The sequence below is a fragment of the Diplotaxodon limnothrissa genome, linkage group LG3, assembly GCF_057381915.1.
Source record: "Diplotaxodon limnothrissa isolate DT_005_m linkage group LG3, D_limnothrissa_male_GT1.1, whole genome shotgun sequence".
In the NCBI taxonomy this organism is placed as follows: Eukaryota; Metazoa; Chordata; class Actinopteri; order Cichliformes; family Cichlidae; genus Diplotaxodon; species Diplotaxodon limnothrissa.
The window spans coordinates 21171502-21199311 of NC_140598.1; the positions used below are offsets into that span (position 1 = coordinate 21171502).

Here is a 27810-nt window from a genome sequence, read left to right on the forward strand (position 1 = left end):
TTGTGTGTGTGTGTGTGTGTGTGTGTGTGTGTGTGTGTGTGTGTCCTCTGCAGGGAGAGTTCAGGTCCAGGATCAAACAGGGGACATCAGGAACAGAAGCAGCTCCATTGATCCGACTCCTCTGATGGCTGATCAATCAGTTTGATCTGTGTGTTCTTTGATTATTGATCAGTGATGTCAGAGTGGAGTCAGTGTGATGTTGTTGTTGTGTGTTTGAGACTTTTAGTGTCCATGAAGGTCTCTGCTGCCGTAGATCCTCTGAACTGTGACAGAGGTCTCACTCTGGAGGAAACTCTCAGCACTTTCCAGCAGCTCCTCCATCATGGAGGACGTTCCCTCACTGTAACAGGTGGAGGAGAGAGGAGAGGAAGCACAGGTGGATCCTCTGAGGAAGAGGAGCGTCCTACAAACCACATGACCAGAGGACAAGCATGTGCAGAAACACATTAAAGTCAGCCTGTAAACACGTTTGTGTAAATTCTAGTCGTGTTTTTCTGTCACATTCAAATAAAAGCAGAGAAAGCAGAACAAATGCTGAAGCTGTCTGTGTGGAATAAAGGAGTTACAGTACACACACACACACACACACACACACACACACACACACACACACACACACACACACACACACACACATCTGTCTCCAGCAGCTGTCTGAGCTGCAGTCTGTATTGCATCAGTCTACTGTTTATAAATGAATCTTTTTGTGTCACTGTGAAGTCAGTGATGAAGTGTGAAGTGTGAAGTGTATTAAAAAGTATAAACTCAATGTGGTATTTTCCAAAACTCTATGGTGTCATTGTGATAGTTGCAGGCAGTGTTTGGTGTAATGCGTTACTAAGTAACGCATTACTCTAATTAAATTACTTCTTCACTGAAAAAGTAGAGTAACTAATTACTGTTCATTTTTCGGTATTTTAATTACAGTTACTTACAATGTACTTGCGTTACATTGTAAAATAAGAAGTAAACTCTGCCGCTTTAACATCGTTGTAGTGCAGCTGCGCGTCATTTCGCGCCAGTTTGCTGCACAGTCGTATTCTACAGCGGAAGATGTTGGACTCGGCTGAAGCGAGTGGCTGTTTTATGAAGTGGACATATTCCCGTCTCTTCACTTTTCTGAAACAAGCAGACAAGAACATTACAGCAATATGTAAAAGCTATCGGCCGCTGTTAATAGCAGGAGTAATTTACTGAAGGGCCTGACACGAGAGCATAGACGAACACTTCTGAGCGATCCTTGTTCATCATCCATCACCGCAGCAGCTCCTGCTAAGCAGACGAAACGTGATTTTACTTCAGCAGCACAGAAAGCGTCTGAAGGTGAGCTTAAAAAATGATTGCAGGCTACACTGTGGAAGAGATGCTGCCGCTGCGTACTGTAGAGTCTCTGTCTTTAAAAAATGTATTTATTAGTTAAAGAGTTTAATTTCTATTGTTTGTCCACTCAAGGTTTATAGGGAAGGTGAGGAGGCCAACTTTTTCATCAAAATGACTTCGGTTTCCTTCACAGAAGAAGAAGAACAGGATGATGAAATGTCTGCTGTGATGCTGTATGATGCGAGCCGCTGACAGACACTTCAGTGTGTGAGTTTATGTGTATGTGGTTTGTGGCAGGCAGATAAACACTGCTTTGCATCCAACGCACTGACTTAGAAATAGATCAGAAACACACACACACACACACACACACACACAGATGTTTTCAGAAAGCTGATGGTGAAATCTGACCGCAGAGGGAACTTTCAATGTCCGGGTGTTTGAGCCTTCGCCTCTGCGCTGTCAAATCTGTAACGGGGCAGTGATGGGACGCTGGCCGCCACCTCGCTCCAGTTCCTGCTTTTATTCTGAGGGTGGTTCAGAAGCAGTGATGCCAAAAACCACACAGATGTCTCAGATCCCAGCAGGAATGAGAGTACACCATGTACTTTGTTTTCTCCAATCCTCCAAATCTGACACCCAAAAACTTCCATCCTTTCCATCCAGCATCCATCCTGAGAGTCCATTTTCATAGAGCCATGTAATGGAGACCCAGGTGTTCCACTACGCTTGCCTTCATTTTAATTGTAAATAAATAAATGAATGTATTTTTATAAGTTTGAGGGATTGGTATTTAAAAGGTTACACGAAAAAGAAACATTTATGGTTTGGTGATTCTGTAGTAGGTTTATCGAATTTGACATTTTTATGGAAGGTGAAGAAACATCTGGAGGGACCTGACATCCATCCTGTGTCAGGAAGAAGAACCTGAGTGGCAGCTGATTGCAGTTCATCATTTGTCTTGTAAACCTAAATTCCTCAAACATGTATTTAAGAGAAGTGTGTTTGCTGTACTCATCTTTTCCTGGTCACTTCTTTTACAGGAGCAAACGAGTAAGAGCAGCTCAATCAGCTGCTTATGAGCTCTTAGAATAAACCAGTGTGCCAGCTTAGGGGAGTTTGGTTAAGGTGTTTCTAATTTATATATAATTGACTGAAGTGTATGTGTAATTGAATTATTTGTGGGACTTTGTGCGTATATAAATAAGTCTTCCATGTGTTGTGTTGTGCTTTGATGGTTGCTTACGTGGATGATCAGTGTAGCATTTGGTTTGCTTGGTTTCCCAGATATGGGTCATACAAGAGGCTCACCTGAATCAGGTAGAGTATAAAAGCAAGCCAGTTGCTATTAGAAAGGTTTGGGTTCTTTGGTGTGTAAACTCATGCTTTTCATAATAAAGACCACATGTTGGTGGATAAATTATTCCAGCAGGCCAAACTCACAAGTCACATGACCAGATACCCTGAAACGGGAAGGACTGGACTCACAAAGTCTTCTACTTTCAATGGGATTTTAAAACAATTTAAAACAATTCTAAAAACATTAAAAACAGCCGCACCTTCATTCATTTAAATAAATTATTTGAACTGCAGGATCTGAAAATTCCCATCATCCCTACTAAGAAGTCAGACCTGAGATGATTACAAAAAAGGTGAACTGTGATAGGACGATGAATATTAAAGCAGGATTTATTATGAAACTGATGGTTGTGTCTAAGCTGGTTTATTGTTGAGCCTCTTCTGTAACACTTGGCTTCCTCTCTCTCTGGTGTCGTGTGGTTGTGTGGCAGGAAGTCCTGCTGGTTGTGAAATGTGTTTACTGCCAGCTGGATGTGTTGTTGTGTTGGTTCACCGCAGCTCCATGAATCTGACACACACACACACACACACACACACCTCATCTGGAAGTACTTTTAATCCTGATACTTTTTCTTTATCTTATTTCGCTTCCTCTGACATCATCAGTTAAATAAAAGTTAAACTATACAAAATAAACCCAAAGTCCTGGATCAGAGGGCGGAGCTCTGGACTAATGAAGGGCCTGGACACACCTGAGGAACCACAAACATCCAAATGTGTCCTGAGGTTTGATTTCTCCCCATTAAAGCAGGATGGAAGCACTTTGAGCTTCGCCATGTTAAATAGCTGCTTCCATCAGAAGAAACAATAAAACATCTGCATGACGACTGCTTTCACATCACACCCTTACTGCAGTGAACACTTGCTCTCACACACAGAGACACTCCCTGCCAGTATAAATCAGCCTGTTGTTGTTGTTGATGTTTCTCTTGATGGGCGTAACATCCGTGGGAGGGGGGCAGGGACTGAGGGCGACATGATGACATGACACTTCCTGCCAAACACGCAATAAAACAGACGGAGCAGAGCAAGACTCGGTCAGAACCTGCAGGACCCCCCACAGGACCAGGATTACCCCGGACCTCCAGGACCGCCCCGAGAGCTTGTTACGATGTGGCTGCTTCTGATGATCATCAGCCTGCTGGATCAGAACCAGGCTGTGCCAGTAAGGCTGGATCATACTGGTCAGTTCATGAGACATGAGGCTCATCTGTGACTCTGAGACGTGTTTGTTTTTGTCTGCAGCTTCCAGGAGACCTCCACAGCCTTCAGCTCCTCCTGCAGAGCCAAGTGGACCAAACAGCAGTGAGTCAGTGCAGTACAAGTACACAGAGTACTCTCAGTTCTATGTGGCTACAGCTAGAGCAGTAGAGTCCATCAGAGTTGTAGTAAACTTGTATTTTGAGGTGTTTTCTTCAGGCAGATATTGATGCAGCTATTTCTTCAGCCTGAGCCTTGTGTTGTGATACACGCTGTAACATGTGTATCCAGATGAAACCCTACTGCCTTCCTTACATTAAAGCATCTTCATCTTAAGTCTTCCGTTTCTAACATCACTGTGTGTCTGCAGCCTTCGGCCCCTCCTGACCCCGCTCAGAAGATCACTTCCTCCTCCTCCTCCTCTTCTTCATCAGTTTCCTCTGAGTCAAGCCAGAGTTCAGAGGTGACCTGAGTTACAACACAATCTCACTGTATACTCTGAGTCTATTTGCAGCTTTGAGGTTAGAGTCTGGTAAAATCTTTAATTTGGTAAAAACTGAAAGGAGTCTGGTCCTGCAGTCCAGCTAATGCAAATATCTGCTATATCTTGTTAAATGATCACAACATAAAATGGTACATTATTCAAAAACCTCAGCAGCATCCATCAGAAATAATTTTATAATATGTCCTCCATCTGCAGTCATTACGTCCTGAGTTTTTTCTTATTTGTAGTTTTTTACCTTGTAGATGAAATGAGAACCTGCAGCGTTAAAATGAGCGTCACTGTGCCATGTGACCAATCAGCTGTGGTTATTAAGGACAGAGTGACTGAATCAGTCCGTTTGGTTGATGTTTACAGGGTCCACAAATGGTGCGAGAACGGCAGAACCTGGAGAACACGGTAACACACACACACTCAGCTCCGTAAACAAATATCGTCACTCTTACTGTGCTACAATTTGTGATGTCATGACGTGTGTTATGTCATATTCTGCAGGCTGTGGAGCAGATGGACTCCTCTCAGAAGGTGAGCCGTCACTTTGATGTAAATAAAGCTTATTTTAATGAGATTAAATGTTAAATGTGTGTCTGTGTGTGTCAGAGTGAGGAGCTCCTCCAGCCTCCCAGTGACACCAACAGCACCACCAGCACCAACCTGTGGATCAATGAGCTAGTTTTACTGGGAGAGAGAGCGGGCGAGCAAGAAGGCGACGGAGAGAGAGACACCAGAGATGGAGAGGACAGCGTGGAGAGCCAACACAGGGTGACATCACAGTGACATCACACACACCTGGGCAATACTTTAAACAAGAATGTTTGATCTGATCGTCTGGAAGATCAGATGAGTGAGACTCTGGGGCGCAGACAGCTTAAATTATATTATATTCTATTACATATTATATCTATTATATTTTGTTACATTGATGTTGATGGATGCTAATATAAAAATATACACCTGTCAGGTTTTAGGTTATTTCTGTCTGCAGTCCTGTGCAGGTCACATGACTTACAGCAATAAAACTAAAAAACGAGCTGAGACGAGACTGAAAGCACAGCTGGTTCAAACTGATCTCTGATTGATGAAAGTGTAATGATGACGCATTAGGTGGGCTTGTCCCACGTCTCCTGGTTGGGTCTATGGAACTAACCCAGCCTCCCCCTCAAGTCAGCTCGTCGTCTTCTTGGCTCCTTTAGGTTCTACAAAATAAATCAACTCTAGTGTGACTCCCCCCTTTCTTTTTTGACCCCGCCCCCTACCAGCCTTTGCTGATGACCTTCCACCACCTCCTGACACGACCTCGGCACAGAGAACCCGGTCTGATCTCAGAAGTGGCTGCAGAGGGAGGCGTGTCTGAAGTTGGCGACGTGGGCGGTGCCAGAGAGGAAAACTCTGAGTTTCTGCAACTGTGGGGTGACAGCATTGAGCGAGAGGCCGGGCTGACCTTTGACGTGCCTGACCAAGGCCTCCATGAAAATGAGGCGGGGCTTGAGCTGGGGCTGTAGAGACCATCCCCCCATTGTTATGATCACTTATCAACCAGTAAATGATGCGATTATTATTATTATTATTAACTACTGAAGCGTCACAGAACATGTAGCTCCACATATTAAATGTTTAACTGTCCCGATCAATCAAGCTCTGAAGTTTTAATGAGCACTGAGCATGAAAGCAGATCATCACACAGTGAATTGACGCAGAGGTATCAGCCTCTGTTTGGATCCCAGCAGTTTAACCTGAAACAATGAGCTGAGTTTGACTGTAAATAAACGTGTTCCCATGTTTTGTTTTTTCTGTTTGAGCCTGAACATTTATTAAACTAAACTTCACATCTGTGCCTTGTCACTGTTTGGTAATAAAAAGTTTAAATTTTTCATGAACTCCAGTCCTGTTGCTTTTCCATTTAAATATCACCATGCTCGATCCACTGTAATTATTGAAATTGTTAATAAAATTGTGGAGTCTCAAGCAGCTGCATGTTTGACTGCACTGTGATTTAGACTCATTCACCTGAATCTTTTTGGTTTATTTTTAGTCATTTTGTTGATTTCAGGTCAGTTTTTATTAGTTTTAGATATTTTTTTCTGATTTTTTACACAATAAAACTCAGATGACAAAGAAAGCTGTGACATGTTTAGATATTTAGGTTATTTTCTTTGAAACTTACAGAAAGGACCAGACTGGTTCGCATCCCTTTATGTTTTTGTCAACAAACATTATAATAAACATTAATGAGGTTAATGATTTCATTTTACAGGCCCTGAAAAGGAAACAAACTTTACTTTGCAGCAGAAAAAACAAAGTAAAATAAATGCAGTTTTACTTTGTTTTAGGGTTTTTTTTCTCAGGTAGTGGTTCACCACTGTAACAACATAGCTTCAGGAAAAGGCAGGATCAGGGCAGCTTCTACAGGAAGCACAAGTTCGTGGTCCTTAAAGAAGAAGTGTGCCATTTATCGTCCTAACAGGAGCAAAGGGTTTTGATTGGGGGCTCTGAAATGCCCGATATGCAGAACTGTGAGCAGCTCCTGGTGGTCTGTGGATCCCTGAGGACATCTTCTCCTCTGGTTTTACAGCAAGTTTGTGGAGGTGGGTTCTGGTCAGTCTCATTTTCTGTGCCTACATTAAATAAATGTTTGTCGTCTTTAATTGGGTGTTTGTTTGTTTGTTTTTAAATCCCCCATAGGTATTATTCACAGTATCAATTTAAGAGTGCAACAGAAAGTTATTCATTTCTGTTGTTCAGCGTTTTTTCCCCTCACAGCAGCACACTGCAACAAGCAGACCACACAAATGTGTTTATGATGTTCTGAACAATAGAACAAACTCAGATGGAATTCCACTGCAGACAGTAAAAAGGAAGAAGATCTGAAAATCTTCTACATGAAACATGAAATGGTTCTTTTATAAAGAGACTTCTGCTGATCCCGGCTCCAAGTTCTCTGTCCTGTTCTGATGTTGTTCTTGGTGTTGTTTGAAGGTGCCCTTGTGACGGAACGTTTGCCCGCAGTCCTCACACCAGTATGGTTTTTCTCCTGTATGGATTCGCATGTGACATGTCAGGCTGAACTGCCGACTGAAGGCTTTCCCACACTCATCACAGCTGTACGGTCTTTCTCCGGTATGGATACGCTGATGTTTCCTCAGAGAGCACGGACGGGTGAAACTCTGCCCGCACTCCTCACAGTTGTATGGCTTCTCTCCAGTGTGAGTTTTGCTGTGTTTTTGTAAAATACATTTCTGCTTGAAACTTTTCCCACACTTGTCGCAGCTGTACGGCCTTTCTCCAATGATAACTCTTTGATGACTTTTAAGGGAGCACGTGTGAGAAAAAGGTTTTCCACACTCCTCACACCAGGGCGGACTCTCTCCGGTGTGGATTTGCTGGTGGACTTTCAGGGAAAATTTCAATGCAAAACTTTTACCACACTGGTCGCAGCTGTATGGTTTCTCTGCTGTGTGCAAACGTATGCAGTGAGTGTTCAGACTACATTTTAGAGTAAAAGTCTGACCACACTGATCACAGCTGTATGGCCTCTCCCCGGTGTGACTTCGTTTGTGCTTCCTCAGATGGGATGACTGAGTGAAAGCTGAGCCACATGTGTCACAGCTGTACGGTCTCTCTCCTGTGTGAACACGCTGGTGGATCAAGAAACCACTTAGTTGAGTGAAAGTGGAAGGGCACTGATCACACCTGTATGGTTTCTTCCCGATGTGACTTCGCTCGTGCCTCCTCAGATGAGACAACTGAGTGAAAGCTGAGCCACATGTGTCACAGCTGTACGGTCTCTCTCCTGTGTGAACACGCTGGTGCGTTAAGAAAGTCTGCAGTCGAGCGAAAGTGGATGGGCATTGATCACAGCTGTACTGTTTGTCATCCATGTGAATCTTCCGATTCTTGTTTGAGGCGTTGTCATGGTGCTGGGAGCCATGATGTCTGGGTCTCTTGTGGCCACCACGTTTCTATGGCAAAAGAGGAAAAAGAAGGACAATTTGGTACAACAAGGTGAATGTAATTACAGAGACAACACACGGGTTCATAAAATGCTGGGACTGAGCTTTGAAACCTGGTGGAGGAGGGCGGATGGAAAAAGGGAGGAGAAATACATGCGAAACTTGAAAAATTAGAATATCGTGCAAAATTTCATTTATTTCAATCATTTAGTTTAAAAGCTCAACCTAATAATAGGATAGACATTGCAAAGCAAGATATTTAAAACCCTTTATTTGTTATAATTTTAATGATTATGGGTTACAGCTTATGAGAACCCCAAAATCTCAGAAAATTAGAATATTACATGAAATCAATAAAACAAGGATTTTAAATACAGAAATGTCAGAGCTCTGAAAAGTATAATCATGCTTATGTACTCAGTACTTGGTTTGGGCCCCTTTTGCATGAATTACTGATTCAATGCAGCGTGGCATGGATGCAATCAGCCTGTGGCACTGCTGAGGTGCTGTGAAGACCAGGATGCATTGTTCAGTCTCATGTCTCTCATCTTTCTCTTGGCAATGCCCCATAGATTCTCTATGGGTTTCAGGTCAGGTGAGTTTGCTGACCAATCAAGCACAGCATTCCCATGTTCATTGGACCAGGTTTTGGATCTTTTGGCAGTGTGGGCAGGTGCCAATTCCTGCTGCAAAATGAAGTCAGCATCTCCATAAAGCTTGTCGGCAGAAGAAAGCATAACATGCTCCAAAATGTCCTGGTAGACGGCTGCATTTACTCTGGACTTAACAAAGCACAGTGCACCTTTATCTTCCACACTTTTCCCTTCCACATAACTTTCTATTAATGTGCTTTGAAATACCACTTCAGAAACACCCAACTTCTTATGCAATTGCTTTTTGAGGCTTTCCCTTCTTATGGAATGTGTTAATGATGGTTTTCTGCACAACTGTCAGGTCAGCGGTCTCCCCCATGATTGTGATTCCTACTAAACCAGACTAAGAGACCATTTCAAAGCTCAGGAACCCTTTGCAGGTGTTTTGGTTTAATAAGCTGATTAGAGTGTGACACTTTGAGCCTAAAATATTGAACAATATTCTAATTTTTTGAGCTTTTGAATTTGGAGTTTTCATAAACTATAAGCCATAATCACCAAAATACTAACAAATAAAGGCTGGAAATATCTAGCATTGCATGTAATGAGTCTATATAGTACATTAGTTTCACCTTTTAAGTTGAATTAATGAAATAATTGAACATGATATTCAAATTTTTCGAGTTTCACCTGTAGAAGAGGTGGACAGAGAGACAAGTAGGAAGGGAAGAAAAGGAGAAGAAGAAAACGCAGATACTGAAACAAGGAGGAAATGTTTTCTTTCTTTCCTTATTAACACGTCATTTCATTATCTTCTACTTCCTTTCTTCTTCTCTCCTTCCTCATTGGCTTCAACCTCTCCTTAATTTCTTCTCACCCTCCTTGTTCATTTCTCTCTTAGTTATTTCCTTCTCTTCCTCTTTGTTTGGTTCTCTATCTTTCTATCCACTCTTCTTTCAAACTGCTTTCCATCTCTACCTCCTCATTTCTTTCTCTCTCTCTCCATGTTTACTTCTCTCCCATCTCACCTCCTCCTTTCCTTCCCTGTTCCCTCCCTGCCTACTTTCTTCCTCTCTCCTTCATTGTAGAGCATGTTTAGCTGAGGGAGGATAACCAGTGTTATCACGCTGACCTCTGAGTGCCTCGTGCTATCCTCAGATTCATGCTTCAGCAGACTGCAGCTCATTGTGAGCTCTGCACATGAAATTAATAAAACTAGAGCTGGGCGATAGAACGATAACGATATGTATTGTGAAATAACTTTTTCTCGATAGAAAAGTTAAACTATTGCGATAGGCCACATCTCTCTTGTCCTCTTAAAAAAAAGGGAACAACAGCCAATCCAAATTAAGTAGCGCAGACCCGAACCAATCACAGCCACAGCATCACGTCACGTGACTTGTTACGTACAGCACAAGTGCCAAGCCGCACGTGTGTTTGTTTGGGAAGCAGCCAGCCGCCGTGCCGCCCGGGTAATGGAGGAAATGAGTGTGCCGACTAGAGAAACATCAACCGAAAGCGTGACCGAAGGGAAAACAGATGATGGTTCCAATGCCGGAGAGATTGTCGAACGGAAGAGCCATAGAAGTTCCGTAGTGTGAAGGTATTTCAGCTATTTCAAGTCTGACAAAAACAGAGTAGCGTGCACTGTAAATGTGCCGAAAGCAAGTCTGGAAATACAATAAAGCGGTGCAGCTCAGTCTCTGACTGGAAGTGGTAATTCGTCATTCGGCTTTTGTCAGACTAAAGTAACTGTTAAAACTGTTTGAAAAGCTCAGCTATGCAACAAGGAGAGATTGAGAATTTCCTTTTAGTTCTCAGTTTATTTGATATTGACAAAAGTTAGTCAGTTTTGTCTGTTCTTCTGTAAAACAAACTAAGATTTATTTTTAGAATTAATATTTTGTTTTTAAGTGAAATTGACAATTTAGTCTGTTTCGTTTGTTCTATTTTGAAACTTAAACGTGATATGAAAAAATCTTATATCGCCCAGCTCTACATAAAACTGAACACAAGAGCAGCTCACTCCGGTTTGGCTCCCAGGCTGAAACAATGTTTTTGTTTCTGACTTTCTCTCGAGTCCAAACTCAGAGATCCTCCACTCACAAACTTTGGAACAGCCGACCACAAAGTAATTCACACTGGAGTATTTAAAGTTAATAAATACTGTAAGATTACAACAGAGTAGCTCTACGGGACATTTATTTATGGCCTCACCTACTGAGTATCCATCTGATAACAAACAGGGTGTTGTGTTCAGAACATCCTGTTCTAATCTAATCTACTTTTTGTGTTTGTGCACTAGTGGAGTGATGTGTGTGTGTCTGACTGTCTTGTGTTTCCTCTGCAGGGAGAAACTAGTGCGAGTACATTATGCGTGGACATCACCCCCCGCTCTATTATTATATTTATTATTTATTTGTTTAGGTTTGTCTGAGCTTCTCCACTTTCTCTAAGCTGTTTTCTAATAAACTATTGTTGAAGTTCGCCAACTTCACAGATTGTTTTGATGGTAGAGATCAAACAGAGACAAGAACTTCATTTGACACTCTTTATTTTCCAAGCATTCAGTGAACACATATCTGCGGGACTGTTTTGATCACGCGGACTGGGAAATGTTTCACGTGGCTGCTAGGGACATTGGTGAGTACACAGACTCAGTCTGTGGATTTATCAGGAAATGCGTGGAAGATGTCGTCCCATCCAGAACAGTTAAATCCTTCCCAAATCAAAAACCCTGGATTAACGGAGATGTTCGCGCGGCACAGAGCACCGCTTTTGCCTCGGCGAACACATCGGACTACAAACACGCACATTACCAACTCCGGAAGACGATCAAAGCAGCCAAACGTGAGTACAGGGACAGGGTGGAGCAACAGTTTGACAACCCTCGGAGTATGTGGCAGGGACTAAACACGATCGCAGACTTTAGAGGGAAAACCAGCACACCGCAGACCACGGCCTCTCTGTGTGAGGATCTAAACGTATTCTACGCTAGATTCGACACAGCGAACACCATGAGACCGGACAGTGTGCGCACCGCGGATGACAACATCATTGTGAAGTTTGCGGACGACACTACAGTGGTGGGTCTTATCACCAACGGTGATGAGACGGCTTACAGGGAGGAGGTCAGCGCCCTGACCCACTGGTGTCAAGACAACCATCTCACCCTCAACGTCGCAAAGACAAAGGAGTTGATAGTGGACTTCCGGAGGTGCAGAGAAGTACACACCCCCATCACCATCAATGGCGCTGCTGTGGAGAGAGTGAGCAGCTTCCGGTTCCTTGGAGTACATCTGGCTGAGGATCTTACGTGGTCAGTACACATAAACAAAACAGTGAAGAAGGCGCAGCAGCGCCTCTTCTTTCTCAGGAGACTGAAAAGATTCGGCATGAGCCCCCGCATCCTCAGGACCTTCTATCACTGTGCCATTGAGAGCATCCTCACTGGATGCATCACCACCTGGTATGGCAACAGCACCGCCTACCACTGCAAAGCTCTCCAGCGAGTAGTGCGGTGCTCTGAACGGATAATTGGAGGTGAGCTTCCCTCCCTCCAAGACATCTACAGGAAGCGCTGCCTGAGGAAAGCGGGGAGGATCATCAAGGACTCCAGTCACCCCAGCCATAAACTGTTCAGACTGCTTCCATCAGGAAGGAGGTTCTGCAGCATCCGGTCCCGTACCAGCAGACTGAGAGACAGCTTTTTCCATCAGGCCATCAGACTGCTGAACACGTCATAGACACCTCAGCTTCACTACTGGAACTTCAACATTATGCACTCCACACTGTATATAAATGCCACTTGTTTTGCACATATTCAACTCTGTATATTTTTATATATTTATTTTATTATTTTTTTACTATTTAATTTGTAAAAATGTGTACACACACACACACACACACACACGTAGAAAAACATTTAGTATACACATCCAGAAATGCATACACTATTATATATTGTACATATATTTATTAGTTTCAGGTTGGCCATTCTTGTATTTTGCTCGTTTGTGTTGTTGTGTTTTGCACATCTCTGTTGCTTGTGAAGCTCACACACAAGAATTTCACTCGCATGCGCTGTGCCAGTGTGCCTGCACATGTGATGTGACAATAAAAGTGATTTGATTTTGATTTGGAGACCAAGCAGCTAGAGCTCTCTATGGGCGAGGTCTGGCTAAACAAAGGGATGTACTCGTGGAAGCTGCTCTCTGTGACACAACTGCTAGTACTTTCTCTCTCTATCTCTATGGTGACACCACTGTCTCCCCATCTTATCTCGCTCACCTTGGTCTACTCCCCTTTCTATGCAAGCTGCTCACATTCTTTGACTACACAGAAGCAGGCCTGAAACTAAAGCAACCTGAAACACAATTAATACAGCATGGAATCAACAGAATTACTTTATTCAATTTAAAAAGAATAATTATCATTAGCTTTGTCGTTTCCATTACTTCATTCCACACTATTTTGTGCAATTTTCAAGCTGCATCTCCAGCATTTTTGTATTGAACCATGTGTTCTCGCTACATTATTAAGAGTTTTGCAAGTTTAGCTCAGAGATCATAAACTCAGTCCTCGCTGCCAGTTTTTTGACACAACAAAACTCTGTGGATGCTCTTAGAGACTGCATTGTGGAGAGCACACTGACCAGCTGCATCACTGCATGGTACAGCAGCACTACTGCTATGGACTGCAAACGCCTGCAGAGCGTGATGACAACTGCAGAGACGATCATCTTGCATATTAAGCGCATAGCTGTTGGTGCCATTAAAAACTGTCTTTAGTGATTCAGGATTCAAGCGTTTATTGTCATATGCACAAAGAATTTCTCTGTGTATTGAAATTCTTTCTTTGCTATCCACACACAGATGCCTGGTTAATATTTATAAATAGAACAGACAAAATACAAATAGTATAAATAAATAAATGAAGACAAAATGTAAGTGTGAAATAGATGTAGTGCAAGAGAGCTATAAGAACAATCTGACTCTTTCTCCGTACAGATGCACTAACCTGTAGTTATAGAGCAGATGCAGTTTCTTCATCAGCCTTTCCCCTGTTTTTATGGCCATGAACACATTTGAATCTAGAACTCCAATATTATCCATTCAATTCCGCATTAAAACATTAAAAAACTCAAATTGTTACCTGATAATAATAATACCACTTTTAAAGCCGTTTAAATAACCACCACGGCTTCTGGGAGGACGATTGCTGAGTTTACGAGATGCACCTAAACGCCCCATGCATTCCTGACGGAGTCTACAGCTTGGACCGTAAGTTCTGATGCAGACGCGCACATCGTTTTCTTAAACTGCGCGGCTGTGTCCCGATGGTTGTTTTGTCTCCTTTCTTCTGTCAAAGTTAAAGCCTGAACAGGAAGTCCCTCGTGCCCCTTCACGTCCTCTTTCAGCTGTGATAACCTCTCACCTGTAGCTCAGCGCGAGCTGAGGAGGACTCCTCTCCGTTGCTGTTCTCCGTGTCCCGGCTTTCCTCCTCCATTATTCCTGCTCTGCTCCTGTTCCGCCAAAACTCAGCAGCTCGTCTCAGTACTCTCTCCAACTCTCGCGGTGACTAAAAAATAACGCGAGAAGAACAAAAACACTCCCATGGCCTTTCCTCAAGTACGCGAGTCCCAAGAGTCCGGCACGCACAGACTAGCGATTTGTACAGCGTACTTGATGATGTCACAGGTCCGGAGTTTTTACTCTCTTAATTCAACTGTGACTAACATGTTATGAAGCTTAACTTTAATCTCAGCCAAACCGACTGACTCAGGAACAAAGAAAACACTGAAATAAACCAAACATTAACATTTAGAAGTGATCGAAATGACTTCTGTATCATGTTTGACTTCAGCAGCGAAATCTCTATTAATAAAAATAATGTACATGTATGCCTTAATAAAAAACAAACAGGTGAGATGTTAGGACACTTTATTTTTATTTTAGTGGACACTCAAAAATTACAACAGACAGCTGCTGGGGTTTGGAAGAGAACTGAACACATATTTAAAATATAATCTGATCATTTTGAAGCAGCCTTCAGAATCTCCACGTATTAACATGCTGTTTTTGTTCCCGGTGAAAATGTTTCCTCCTGAATTGAAATATATCTCAGCCAAAACGATTTACTCAGGAACAAATAAACCAAACATTAACATTTCGAAGTTACTTAGAGACTCATATATCATGTTTAACCTGAGTAGTGAAAGAGCATGGGAGGGTTGAAAACGATGTGCCGACCTCTCGGTCTGCTATGGAGCTGGTGGGCAGTGTTGGGAAGGTTACTTTTAAAATGTATTCCATTACAGATTACAGAATACATGCCCCAAAATGTATATGGAGCTGGTGGGTAACAGATGTCTCGGAAAACGTCGGAGCACGTTTGGAAATATGTGATATGTTGATAAATCGAGCAGATATTTGAAGCTTACACAGCTACATTCTCACTTCAAAATAACTTACAATTTTATTTTGCGACCCAGAAAGAGTAATATTTAAAAGTTTTAGCCGCGCTCCTCCGCCATTGCCGCGTTTGGGTTCTGGACTGATGACGTATCACGAGTACACGAGAATGCAAGCACGCACAAGTACGCATATTGAAACAGGCCCCTTGTGTATTTCTTTATTGACAAACATCTCCGATGGTAAAGTGTTGGAATCTCATTCTGGACTTATTTCCTTCCTTCCTTATTTCCTTCCTTCTTCCTCCTCGTGTGCTTCACTCAGCAGGTGTAAATCACCTTCTAAATGAGGTGAAAATAAATCTGTTTGTTTCTTTACATTAATCTGGAGTGAGCCTCATCTGTGACACAGGTTATAATCTTTTTTTATTAATTCATTGTTTTTCTTTTCTACGTTTATTCTTTTAAATGTTTTTAACCTGTCAGAACGGCTCCTTGTTTAATATGAAATGTCAGACTTCAGGCGAAACTTGTCCTTCAGAGCCATTGTGTGTTTATCACTGCATTCAGGGTTCAGGTTCATGGATGGGAAATCTGCGGCTCACTTTGCTTCAGGTCTGAAACCGATCAGCGATCCCAGAGGAACATCGAGAACGATCAGCACTGATGATCATGCAGAAAGATGCAGGGGATTCTTTTAAAGAACAGGTTTTTATTCATGGCAGTGAAGAAGAAACTGGAACTTTTCCATCAATTACTAGTTCATGCATTACTTGATGAGGTTTTTCTCAGAGACTGGAAGGCCAGCTCTGTAGTTCTGATGGATAACGACGCATCACGCAGACAAGCTGAACCTCTGTGAACATTTTACCATCAGCAGTAAAACTTCAGACACACACATCTGATTACACAGTTTACCTGCTTTGTTTTATTTATTTATCCTGGATACGATGAGCTGCACTGAGCTTCTGTAAAAACTTTATTTAAACGTGTGAGTACACTCTGGTCAAAGATGGTGTTGTGTTGTTCTGTTTACAGTTAAATAAAGACTTGAATCCTCTTAAAATCATCACTTTCTGTTTTTATTCACAACCATTTTATTTACGCAGCATCACAGCTTTGTCACATGTTCGTCGGTTTAACGTCCATTTCTTCTCACGGCGCTCGTATCCAACTGTTCATCAGTGGTCGATGACTCCGTCCGCTCCGTCGACACGTTTAAATAAAGCTTTTTTGAACACGCTACTCGCTGTCCCATGACAGTCGTTTGAGGGCTCCTCCTGTGTGGACGACGGTGAGGCCACAGGTCGCTGCAGCATGACGTCACCGTAGAAACACCATGGTAACAAGACCTGCGAGACAACCACAGCATCACTGCTTCATTCTCTACCTCCTCATTTCCTTTTCTGCCTCCTTCTTTGTATGTTTTTATGTACTTCTGAATCTTCAACTTCTCGTTCCCTTATCCACCATCTCATTTCCTTTTCTACCTCCTTATCTCCTTCGTTTTCCCTCCAACTACATTCTTGTTTCCTTTTCGTTCCTGCCCTTCTCTCCTAATTCCTTCTCTATATCTAGTTTCTTTTCCGCTTCCTTATTTCCTTTTCTATTTTCTTGTTTGCTTCTTTATCTCCACATTTCCTTCTGAGACTCCTTCCTTTCTGCTCTGACTTCTCATTTCCTTAACTGTCCCTAGATTCCTCCTTTCTTCACCTATAACTGTTCTTCTCTACTTCCTTGTTTCCTTCTCTATCTCCTTCTTTACTTTCTTTTTGCTTACTTTCCCACTGTCTCATTTGCTCCTGCCTCCCCTCTCTCTCAGGTCATACCGATGTGTGTGTGTGTGTGTGTGTGTGTGTGTGTGTGTGTGTGTGGTGTTACCCAGTGTGTAGGCGCAGACCAGTTTCTGATTGGTGGAGACGTGCAGCCAGCGTGGAACCAGCGAGTTGCTGTCAGTGTGCAGGGGGAGCATCAACACTGTGACACACAGCACCGCCACAGCCACACACACCGCCCACTGAGACGCGCTGCGCACAGCTGCAGACGCAGACACACACACAGAAACATCATTAGTAAGATCAACTCACTCTGCACCCGCGAATGCACTGCTGCAGGAACCAATCAGAGCACTCCATGGTGCCTTACCTGTGCAGGCAGGCAGGTGTGCCTGTGTGGGCAGGAGCTGAGAAGTAGGATGGGGCAGCGCCCTTTGTTGACCTCCTCTTTGCTCCTCTTCCTCTTGTCCTCCTCTAAGCTCCGCCCAAATCTCCCGTCGTCCCACCTGGCCTCCACCCCTCACCTCCATGCGGAACCGGTCCCTGCGGCCCCAGTGTCTGGGGGAGACGTCCAGGTGACGCACGACCCTGACAGGAAAACAAAATACTTGATTGCATGTGAGCGTCGTTATGGATTAAGTTTTAAACAAAGTTTGAAACACTCACAGGTCGACGCAGGACTTGGCCCGGATGCTGCCCTCTGCCTCCACCACCCTGTAGAACGAGGGCGCCGTGCACCACACTGTGAGGACAGAGAGAGAGGCTGTTAGAGGCTGCTAGAGCCAGTGGCGGCATGACCAGGGCCTAAACAAGGCTGCACTCACTCTTGAAGCTGAGGCTGAAGTTGTAGGGGTTGTAGAGGGTCAGCACCCTCCTATGGGAGCTCCTCTGCTCGGCGTAGAACACCATCTCTGAGGGGAACAGGAAGACGGCAAGACGTGGCACGCCCCCCACCGCCACGCTCTGCTCCCCTGCCACCGCCGACCCCCCCTCGTCTCCTCGCCCGTCATGGCTCTGCCTCCTCCTCATTAGTCCGCTCTGTGTGGAGCCCCGCCCGCGGACATGATCGGAGAGCTGTCATTGGATACCTAGAGGTAACACCGCCTACCACCACAGCGAGACAAAAAAAAAAATCATTTAACGAGGAGAAAAAAAGTTTCTCTTTCCTAGGTTGTGGCTCCTTGGTTCCTCCTCTGTCTCCTTATTTTGTACAATGCCTCCTTGTTACCTCTCCCTACTTTTTCCCCTCCTCCTCGTCCTTTCTGTGTCCTCATTTCCACCCTGCCCCCTTTATTTACCAACTCCTTTTTTCCTTCCTCATATCCCTCCTTCCTGCCTTTTCTCTGCCACCATGATTCTTACCCGATACCTTGCTGCCTTCTGTACGTCTTTCCTTCCTTCTGTTTCTTTGTTTACTTCTCTACCTCCTCTTATCCTTCTGTGCTTCTTCTCTTCCTTCTCTGTTTCCGTGTTTACTTCTCTAGCTCCTCGTTTCCTTCCCTAAACAAACAGGACCCAGCATGTAAACAGTGGAGAACAAACACAGGTAACGCCTCATAAATAAGTACCTCAGCTCCTGTGTATCCCTCCGCTGTCAGCCTGTAGTATAAATTGTTTATTTCTGGATCTCTGTGTAAAAAAAACTCCGAAAAACTTCACTAACAGACTTTCTGTTAGTGAGCTTCCTGCTGTTTGCTAACGCTAGCTGCCCAATCACTCGCCAAAACACCGGTAACGTGACGCAGCAGAAACTGTCGCCAGCTCCGCGATATGATCTCCGGCAGCCGGACGGTCACACCGAGGCGTTTTATGGGAGTTTAATCCGGTAAAAAAAAGAAAAGAAACAGAAATAAAACTGCTCAGTGTTTCTACTCACCGCTGCCCCGGATCTACTTCCTCAGCAAGCTGTTGCTTATAATAAATCCCTCCCCCTCTCTAGCTCTAAACCAGTGAGCGTTCGGAAAGAGTCCCAGCCTTCTGTTGTTTTGTGTGTCACATCAGACTCCTTAGTTTGACGCTGTGTTTAAGCTGAAATGATGGTGGCAACAGTTGTAATTCATTTTTAATTCTGAAACTAAACAAGAAATCGTTTTGGATTTATAAAAGCCATAATATTCAAGAAAATGGTACAACAATGGTTGCTACAATGTTTCAACCATGCTACAAGAAAATGCTTTCTTTCTTTGGCTCTCGGAGGAGGCGGACGCATCTTTCACCGTCTCCTTCCCTTATCTTTCTGGGTTATCCTTTTGTGTTACACATTTCACTGTTTTTTTCCTTTGCTACCTCCCTGACCTGTACGGTCGGCAAGGTCTGTCTTCTCGGTGGGCAACTGCAACTGACAAATAAAGGCTATCATCTCATCTCATTACAATGGTACAACATTATAAGCAATAAATTATTTAACAAATAATTGTGGCTTTTAGTTTCCTTATTTTAAAGAAACTAAACATTTATATAACGTCCTACCAGTTATACACTTTTAAATTTATGTTTTCTACATATTTATAGATATACTTAATTTAAATAACTAGCGTTGTAGCATCTGCGGCATTCAAGTTCTCTCGGAAATGAAAGACATAAGAATGCCATGCACGAATTTTTAGTTGAGTAGGGCCTCTTTATCAAAAGGCTCGTCATCGTTTCAAGTATCAGTCTGTATAAACATGTTTTTGGTCAAATGATGATGAATTCATAATCAACTTCACGTGTGTAATTTATTGCATGCCAAATGCCAAAATGTTTAAAATAACATTTTTCTTTTTAATATAACATCAGTAAGTCAAAGACTACAGCCTTCTAAATATCTGATGTACGCTGTACGTCATTAACTTCGCTGTATTAGTTGATTAGTAGAGTTCGGATGGAGGAGTTTAAAAGGAGACCATGAACGGAGCACGTTGATCGTTCCTCGCCTCCTGATTGGTCCGTTGCTCTTCGTGTCTCGGGACGCGTCCGCTTTATAGAGTCACCTTGCTGCTCTTGCTGCCGCCGCTGCGACGGGGAGAAAGCAGGCGGAAAGCTCGGCTCAAAGGCACACAGGCAGGCGGGCGGCAGAAATCTGAACGCAGACTCTGCGGCCACTGACCGATCGGGGGAAACATGGCGGATGCGAAGCCCAAGACCTCCCCGAAGGCCATCAAGTTCCTGTTCGGGGGGCTGGCTGGGTAAGTGATGCGGCTAGCTGCCATGCTATCGCGCTAATGTCAGGGGTCAGAGGAGAGCTCTGGTCAGTTTAAACCCGCTCTGTGTGGTTTAAAGGACAGCACGGAGGCCGTTACTGCGGCGGAGCGACACGCTGATGGTTAGCTGTTAGCAGCTGATGCTGGCTGTCACAGGACGGGCTGCACCCCGAGAACTCCGAGGGGACGTTTTTCATCAGCACACCGGTGTCATGACGAAATCTGGGCACCTCTCTGCATGTGTTAGTTAGCCATGTTCGAGTAGAGCTTCCTGCCCCTTTTTTCTCACCAGAACACATTTAAACATGCAAACTCGTAGAAGTCCTGCAAATGTTCCGCTTGTATCCCCGGGAAATTATTTGTTAAAACCTCCCGCCTGGGCTTTACAACGAGGAGCTAACGCTAACGCTGGATTGGCAGCGAAGCTTCCCTAAAGTAAACTCTGACAGCAGATAAGGGGAGGTGGCACCAGTCAGGGGGACCTGACGTCGGCTCCCCGGTCTGCCGTTAGCATGCTAACTGTTAGCCGGGATGGATGACAGCTTTATGACCATGATGATGATGTAACCTGGTTTAGCCTCTAAACTCTGAAATCAGGTTCAGTTAAACTCTGATCCATGTTTATCACAAAACATTTACAAATGTAATCATGTATCATAAAAGTTCATTAAGCCAATTAATAATTTGATGAATGAATTAAAATTATAATCTCAATAATTATCTCACACTGCGCCTCAGTGATTGGCTGCCCCTCACTCAACAGGGTGCGTGACTGTCTCTGACATCATACTGATCCAAAAATAGAAAAAAATGATAAACTGAACAATTTGACCTTTTGGCTCACAGGGATTAGTGAACGTATGCTGACATGAAGGTTAACATGAGTGTATGAGAGGAAACATGGAGAACATTACTCACACACACACTTTAAGACGATAGTGTGTGTGTGTGTGTGTGTGTGTCAGGTTACCTTAGCAGGCGTAGCAGGTTAAACAGCCTCATAATAAACAGTTGAAGGTCACCAAATGTTGACAGTATGGCTGCTTCTTACAAACTCCGTGAGGCGGTGTCAACAGTTGACTTTATTTCAAACCTGCACACCTTTTTTCATAGATGGATATCTATCTATCGATATATCTCTCAGAAACTATAAAAGTTAAAAATAATGACATGACTAAATGTTAGAGCTGTAGGTTTGCAGATTAGGCCTTCATTTATATTTTAATCCATATTTGGTGTGAATCAGAGATAATTTAGAGGTATCTCTGCACCATCTCTAATTTTACAGTTTGTAATTCGTCAGGATCCCAGCACGCTCTTCTGTGAAGCTTCATTTGAGATAAATAAATGGACGTGTTCTGATTTAAAAGACAAGAATCGCTGCCCCAGGCAGGTTTTCATCATCGTGAGTTAATCTGTGCTCTCACCTGCTGCCGTCGGTGTTTTCTAAGGGAGGCTAAACTCTCACCTCCTGATAAACTCACAGTACCAGCTCTTCCAGTCCCTGATAACTTATCACTGCAGAGTTACCACATCGCTGCAGCTTCACTGCTAACAGAAGTGTAAATTCATTAGAGCAAACACCTCTGTTCTCCAACTGCGCTTAAACAACCTGCCATGTTTTAGTTTTTACTGTCTCCCTTAACTGTAAAACTCCTCCCTGATGTTCTTTTCAAATAAAAAGAACTTTTCAAGTGAACTTTGATTTATTTTGATCACATTGTTTGGATTTCAGTGGAAGTCGTTGGAACAGTCAGTCCAAAGGTCTCATTTTATAAGTTACGATTTAAATCTGTTCAAACATCTGAAATGTCAGATATATGATAACAAGTCTGCGCTCCCAGGTTTTGTTGTGTCTTTGACTGTGCCAAAAAGTTTTTGGTTTCATGTTTTCTCAGTAATGCTTCAGCTTTAATAAACGTACTTGTGCTGTTCCCTCTCTGCAGGATGGGCGCGACAGTCTTCGTGCAGCCGTTGGACCTGGTGAAGAACAGGATGCAGCTGAGTGGTCAGGGGACGAAGGCTCGAGAGTATAAAACCAGCTTCCACGCCTTGTTCTCCATCCTGAGAAACGAGGGCGTGGGGGGCATCTACACCGGGTACCAGCGCTTCGCCCCATCCTGATTTTTATCATTTTAACTCACGTTTCATCTCCCTGCTTCATTGTGGGTTTCTTTGTGTGTTTGTCAGTCTGTCAGCAGGTCTTTTGCGTCAGGCGACCTACACGACGACCCGTCTGGGAATCTACACCATCCTGTTCGAGAAAATGACCAGCAGTGACGGCCGGCCGCCGAACTTCTTCCTCAAGGTGAGCTGAAAGAGTGAAAGGCTTATGAGCTCTGAAATCATCTAAGCCTGTAGAAAGCTTTTAAGCAGTGGTAAAGGTGTAGATGCCACAGCACCCTCCATGCTGCTGAGTAACAGTGTGCTCCCCCTACAGGCTCTGATTGGTATGACAGCTGGAGCCATTGGAGCATTTGTGGGGACGCCAGCAGAGGTGGCGCTGATCAGGATGACGGCCGATGGACGGTGAGACTCTGTTTACCTTCGAGCAGCTTTCTCTGCTCGGCATGGACACAAAATGACTCGCAGGCGTTTTCCTCACCGTTTGTGTCTCCAGGTTACCTGCAGACCAGCGGAGAGGATACAAGAATGTTTTTAATGCCCTCGTTCGAATAACCAAAGAGGAAGGCGTCACTACGCTGTGGAGGGTGAGGCTACCATCATCATCATCATCATTTTCTTCACTTGGGCCTGAATGAGTAGCCATTAGTCCAGATGCAGTAATTTAATGTGGAAATTTTAATTGATAAAAAGGTTTGTGTCCTGAAGTGGTCCTTCACCCAGAGTAGATGCTGCCCGATTTAACATCACACAAACATTACATTAGCTCTTTTTTCTTTTTTCTTTTTTTTTTTTTTTCTTATTTAACTATTTCGTTTTTCAAGCCGTTGTACTGTTATTAATATGTGTGAAAGTAGTTAATGGGAACTGTGAGCTACTGCTGCAGCTTTTATTGAAGGGGAAAAAAACTCTGCGAATCCTGAGCAAAAACAAGAAAAATGACCTCAGTTTTGATTCTGATATTTTTGAATTTGGCTTTTTCTCTGCTTATCCTCATGTTTCCAAAACATTTATATTCCCAAAATTCTCAGTTTTTCTTCTAAAGAATTTCCAAACTGAAGAATGTCACATGTTCTAAATCTGGGTCTCTCTTTATCAAACACAAATCTCTAATCTAATCGTTGACTGTGGTGCAGTATTCGCTGCTTTTTAGAATAATTTTAGCTCCTCAGGTGACGATTGAATAAACGCTCATGGATTTAGTGGCTTTGTTTTGTTAGTTTTTACAGCCCTTGTTAAAAATGTGTCTACAATAGTTTAAATAATTTTAAACTGAATTAAAACATTTAAATGATCTTTTTATTTTTATTAAAAATATTAATTGAATTTTTTTAATTTGCAAAGGATTTTACTGACCATCTGCATTACTTCCATGGGGCAGCAGAGGGCAGTGTCGCAGTCTTTTTCAATGAATCAGAACACTTTATTATTCCCAGACGACATTACGTGGTCACAGTTGCTCCAAGACGGGAAGGACAGGGATCTTCTTCTTTTCTGATCTCTGCATCTTTTTTTCTGATTTTGCAACAGTTTTCCCACCAAAGATGGTGCAAACATAGGTCAGATAAACTGAGTCATTACAGTGCCTCAGTTTTTGTTCAGTTATAAACACTTGGTAGTAACATCTTAAACTTTTCACTTAAAAAAAAAAAAAAAAAAAATGATTCTGCTTGCAGGAATCTAAAAGCTTCATCCATGAAATTCTCACTACATGATTAACAAAATTTGACACTTGTCCTTTCATTCTCTGGAGTAATTTGTGTGTGACTGCTGTAATATCAATAACAAAAGTTAGATGATTTTTAAATCAAATTTCCTGATGAGTGTTAGTAATAAAATGAGGATTTAAGTGCTGAAACCTAAACTGGGACGGATCTCAGCTATTCTGCTGAATCAAAGACGATAAAAAGCTGAAACTGTAAATCGGAGCTACAGCATGCTCTGAGGGTCGCTGACATCCCTCCACCTCTACCCTCGCTGGTTCATTTCCTGCAGAAAAGACTCCAGACGTCGTCTGTGGAGCGTTCACGTCTGTTTGTTGGTTCAGCAGCTTTATCGAGTCTCTTTGGGTGTTTTTAATAACTGAGCTGATGACGACTCTGTTGTTGCAGGGTTGCATTCCCACCATGGCTCGAGCGGTGGTCGTGAACGCTGCTCAGCTGGCCTCGTACTCTCAGTCCAAACAGGCGCTGCTCGATTCAGGTGCCCAACACACGCACGCACTCACGCAAGCACACGGTCTTTCAGTGACGCACACTCTTCATCAATATGTTTGTGTGTTCTCAGGTTATTTTAGAGACGATATTCTGTGTCACTTCTGTGCCAGTATGATCAGTGGTCTGGTTACCACGGCAGCCTCGATGCCCGTCGACATCGTAAAGACCAGGTGAGACTGAAGGCGTTTGATGAACTCTTCTTCTGTGGTCCAGCCGAGTCTGACCACCTTCTCCTTTTTCTTGGCAGGATCCAGAACATGAAGATGATCGACGGGAAGCCAGAGTATAAAAATGGTTTGGTGAGTCGCCAATTTTATTTGGTTTTTACTTGTTTTTGTTATTACATTTTGGTCATTAAAATCTTTTTTTAGCATGAAAGTTAAATAATGCTCTGAAAGCAGATGAGCTGATGAATAAATGCAATATTGTTCCTGGTAATACTGTGATTTTGAAGTATTTGTACAGGTTACTTCTGTATCTTTGATGTTCTTTGTGTAACATTTAGAGAATCATTTTCTGACAATCTGCAATACACATTGACAGGCCTCTTTATTAGGTACACATCGCTAGTAACAAGTTTTATCTTCAGAACTCTTTAAATCTTAATAAATTTAACAAGGATTTTGCTTCATATTAACATCATATCATCACACAGCTGCTGCAGGTTTGTCAGTTGCTCCTTGATGAGGAAGATGCTCCATTGGAGTCAGGCCATTTGAGTACAGTGAACTTATTTTCTTATGTTAGAGATGAATGGAGCTTTTTGACATGTGTTATCCTGCAGAAATCAGGAAATGTGGTCATGACAGGATGCACTGAGTCACTGCCATGTGATTGGCTGATAAAACACAAGTCAAAGAAGTTTAACAGGTGTTCCTAATGAAGTGGCCAGTGAGAGGACTGATATACAAGTTATATTAATACTGTATTAATAGACTTGTTCCGGTAATAAGTGTTTATATTCTGGGCACCGACTGAATTATCTGTGTCATGATCAGGAGGTGCTGGTTCGAGTGGTGGGGAAGGAGGGCTTCTTCTCTCTGTGGAAAGGTTTCACCCCGTACTATGCCCGCCTCGGCCCGCACACCGTCCTCACCTTCATCTTCCTGGAGCAGATGAACCGCCTCTACAAGACCTACGTCCTCGACGTTTAGCCCACGCACACAGTGTTTGAATTCTTTCTGTAAAGAGAAAAATGTAAATTAAATGTAGTTCAGACATCATTCACAGATGTTTTGAGTAATTAAGTCTTATTTGTAGAAACCCTGCCCCACTGTCTCCCTGACAACACGCAGCATCATGATGGGATTGATAGGTAACCATGGTAACAACCATGGCTGAGCAGAGACTCGTGGTTGAATAAAGACTTTTTGACCTTGCTTTGTTGTCATTTCCATCACTTCCTACTTGGACTCCTGTTATTAATTACATCAATACGTCGGCTAAACTTTATTGTAGTCGATACTGATGTTGATGCCTCTCAATGGCTCAATATAACATCTGGCACAGGACAGCTGTTATGAAAGTAAGGGAGAAAGTTTGTCCAAATCTCTGGCCCCAGGAAACCCAGCTTGGTCCTGATGGTTTTCCTCACCATTTTTCTGCCAGGGTGAGTTTAGCTGTTAATAATGTAGACTCTATTATTAAATTAAATGAAAGGAATAAATTACACTTTTATGAAACCACCTGCTATTTTTATGTAGTTTCCATGTTAGCAGGCTGCAAAGTGCTCTATAACTGTAATGGATCTAAAAGTGTTAAAATCTTCAGTTTTAGATCATCCTCAGCCTAAACTTAAAATCATAAAGGACAGCATTACATTTCTGATATTAACAGTAACTCTGGGCCTCTGGAGTGTACAGCTAATGCCATCTCTTTATAAATATGGATAACAAAAGCTAAGGAGTGCTGCGTCATTAAAAAATACAGACTATTAGAGTAACAGGTGTGTAGTGTTGCTAACTAGCTAGCAAAAAGCCTCAAACAAAGTGGGTATGCTAGCAGCTAATCTAGCAAATGAATTAACAAGAGTGATTTTAGATGTTTTAAAACTATAACATGAGAAGCTGTGTGTCTTCTTCATAAGTGACGTGGTTGTATTTACCTTAAGTGAACAAGTCATCAGTTGCGGTAAACCTATCACCAGGTAGACTGGTCAGAATGCTCTGGTTACAATCCATTTCAGTTTGTCTTTTGTACAAGTGAATCCACCTGTGTTTGTCTGCCTGAATTACACTTACACTGCAGGGGAAACTGAACAATAACCAGAACAAAGTCTAAAATAAAAACTGCCAAATATCTGCACCACTGAGTCACGCTTTATTTTCTCAGCATCAGAAAAGGTTTCATTTCTGACCTGCAACAAACATATGCACTGTGCTGGCTATGGAAGCCCGTTTCCGCCACACACAAAAAAGTATCCATAACTCGAACTGTCGAGTTATTTTCTCAAAATTTCGAGTTACTATTCAAAATTTTGAGAAAAATATCTCGAAATTTCAAGATATGGATACTTTTTTGTGTGTGGTGAAAACGGGCTTCCATAGCTGTACAGCTTGCAAATTTATAAGAGGAAGTTGAATGAATTTCTGGCCTTTATGTCACTCAAATGCAACAAACCAGGAAATATAACATGTTGATCTATGTTTTGCATCAGCCACTAGATGGCACTGTGTTGCTGCAGAGTAGTGTCAGAGTAGCGGTTTTCTACGCAATCCCTCGCCGTTGGACAGTGCAGACATTGAGGCTTACGGCGTTCCCACACCGCGCATGGATTGGGACTCTAGCAACCTGCCCGAGGCATGGCGGCGCTTCAAGCAGCTCGCCGAGCTGATGTTCGCTGGTCCTCTTCGGGGGAAGGAGGAGGCAGACAAATGCAGCTACCTTCTTCTATGGGTCAGTGAGAAGGGACGGGATGTCTACAACACGTGGATGCTCACCGCAGACGACTCCCGAAAGCTTCAAATGTACTACGATTACATCACACTGAAAGCTAACCCAATCTACGCCAGATATAGGTTCCATGAAAAGATGCAGGGTGAAAATGAGGCATTTGAACAGTTTATTACAGAACTGAAACTGCTTGACTGTGGGTACCCAAATACAGATGAAATGGTCAGAGATCGCCACACATTACATAAGAAGAGGAATAGTTTCCCAGGTTAAAATGCCCAAGAA

The 27810-nt window shown here is 43.0% G+C and overlaps 5 protein-coding genes across 7 annotated transcripts in view; 3 read left to right on the top strand and 2 right to left on the bottom strand.

The window, feature by feature from the left end:
* Positions 1-408, top strand: part of LOC146634883 (uncharacterized) — a 65367-nt gene extending 64959 nt beyond the window's left edge. For both annotated transcript variants that reach the window (XM_085378897.1, XM_085378905.1), the window contains one exon: positions 54-408. In XM_085378897.1, coding sequence (XP_085235023.1) covers positions 54-145 — 92 coding nt within the window. In that variant the 3' untranslated portion in view covers positions 146-408. The remainder of the gene's footprint in view (positions 1-53) is intronic.
* Positions 409-3790: 3382 nt separating this feature from the next.
* LOC146634884 (uncharacterized) lies at positions 3791-5915 on the top strand. Its single transcript, XM_085343450.1, has 7 exons — positions 3791-3844; positions 3925-3984; positions 4250-4342; positions 4739-4780; positions 4877-4906; positions 4982-5143; positions 5641-5915. The coding sequence occupies exons 1-7, from the start codon at positions 3791-3793 to the stop codon at positions 5881-5883; spliced, it is 684 nt and encodes a 227-aa protein (XP_085199576.1). The 3' UTR covers positions 5884-5915.
* A 676-nt stretch (positions 5916-6591) lies between these two features.
* On the bottom strand, positions 6592-14462 carry LOC146634885 (uncharacterized). The gene is made up of 2 exons (XM_085342963.1): positions 14361-14462; positions 6592-8340 (listed from the first exon to the last, which is right to left on the bottom strand). The coding sequence occupies exons 1-2, from the start codon at positions 14430-14432 to the stop codon at positions 7282-7284; spliced, it is 1131 nt and encodes a 376-aa protein (XP_085199089.1). The 5' UTR covers positions 14433-14462; the 3' UTR covers positions 6592-7281.
* Positions 14463-16409: 1947 nt separating this feature from the next.
* LOC146634886 (motile sperm domain-containing protein 1-like) lies at positions 16410-19022 on the bottom strand. Of its 2 annotated transcripts, none has more exons than XM_085343408.1 (6): positions 18680-19022; positions 17936-18215; positions 17778-17853; positions 17482-17699; positions 17218-17373; positions 16410-16688 (listed from the first exon to the last, which is right to left on the bottom strand). In XM_085343408.1, exons 2-6 carry the CDS (start codon positions 18138-18140, stop codon positions 16660-16662), a joined length of 684 nt encoding a protein of 227 aa, XP_085199534.1. In that variant the 5' UTR covers positions 18141-18215; positions 18680-19022; the 3' UTR covers positions 16410-16659. The 2 variants fall into 2 exon arrangements, with proteins under 2 accessions (XP_085199534.1, XP_085199542.1); XM_085343416.1 differs by having other exon boundaries at positions 18988-19017.
* Positions 19023-20025: 1003 nt separating this feature from the next.
* On the top strand, positions 20026-26025 carry slc25a11 (solute carrier family 25 member 11). Its single transcript, XM_085343129.1, has 9 exons — positions 20026-20278; positions 22240-22392; positions 22484-22601; positions 22734-22822; positions 22914-23004; positions 24529-24619; positions 24704-24803; positions 24881-24932; positions 25632-26025. Exons 1-9 carry the CDS (start codon positions 20214-20216, stop codon positions 25785-25787), a joined length of 915 nt encoding a protein of 304 aa, XP_085199255.1. The 5' UTR covers positions 20026-20213; the 3' UTR covers positions 25788-26025.
* Positions 26026-27810: the final 1785 nt, after the last annotated feature.

Excerpts from the sequence above, each read along its gene's own strand:
- LOC146634886 (XM_085343408.1), bottom strand. The coding sequence starts at position 18,140 with ATGAGGAGGAGGCAGAGCCATGACGGGCGAGGAGACGAGGGGGGGTCG. Across the intron at positions 17,700-17,777 it reads GCCAAGTCCTGCGTCGACCT|GGTCGTGCGTCACCTGGACG; the intron begins GTGAGTGTTTCA and ends TTTTCCTGTCAG. Across the intron at positions 16,689-17,217 it reads GGTCTGCGCCTACACACTGG|GTCTTGTTACCATGGTGTTT; the intron begins GTAACACCACAC and ends GTTGTCTCGCAG.
- LOC146634884 (XM_085343450.1), top strand. The coding sequence starts at position 3,791 with ATGTGGCTGCTTCTGATGATCATCAGCCTGCTGGATCAGAACCAGGCT. Across the intron at positions 3,985-4,249 it reads GCCAAGTGGACCAAACAGCA|CCTTCGGCCCCTCCTGACCC; the intron begins GTGAGTCAGTGC and ends GTGTGTCTGCAG. Across the intron at positions 5,144-5,640 it reads GCGTGGAGAGCCAACACAGG|CCTTTGCTGATGACCTTCCA; the intron begins GTGACATCACAG and ends GCCCCCTACCAG.
- LOC146634885 (XM_085342963.1), bottom strand. The coding sequence starts at position 14,432 with ATGGAGGAGGAAAGCCGGGACACGGAGAACAGCAACGGAGAGGAGTCC. Across the intron at positions 8,341-14,360 it reads CAGCTCGCGCTGAGCTACAG|AAACGTGGTGGCCACAAGAG; the intron begins GTGAGAGGTTAT and ends CTTTTGCCATAG.
- slc25a11 (XM_085343129.1), top strand. The coding sequence starts at position 20,214 with ATGGCGGATGCGAAGCCCAAGACCTCCCCGAAGGCCATCAAGTTCCTG. Across the intron at positions 23,005-24,528 it reads GCGTCACTACGCTGTGGAGG|GGTTGCATTCCCACCATGGC; the intron begins GTGAGGCTACCA and ends CTGTTGTTGCAG. Across the intron at positions 24,933-25,631 it reads CAGAGTATAAAAATGGTTTG|GAGGTGCTGGTTCGAGTGGT; the intron begins GTGAGTCGCCAA and ends TGTCATGATCAG.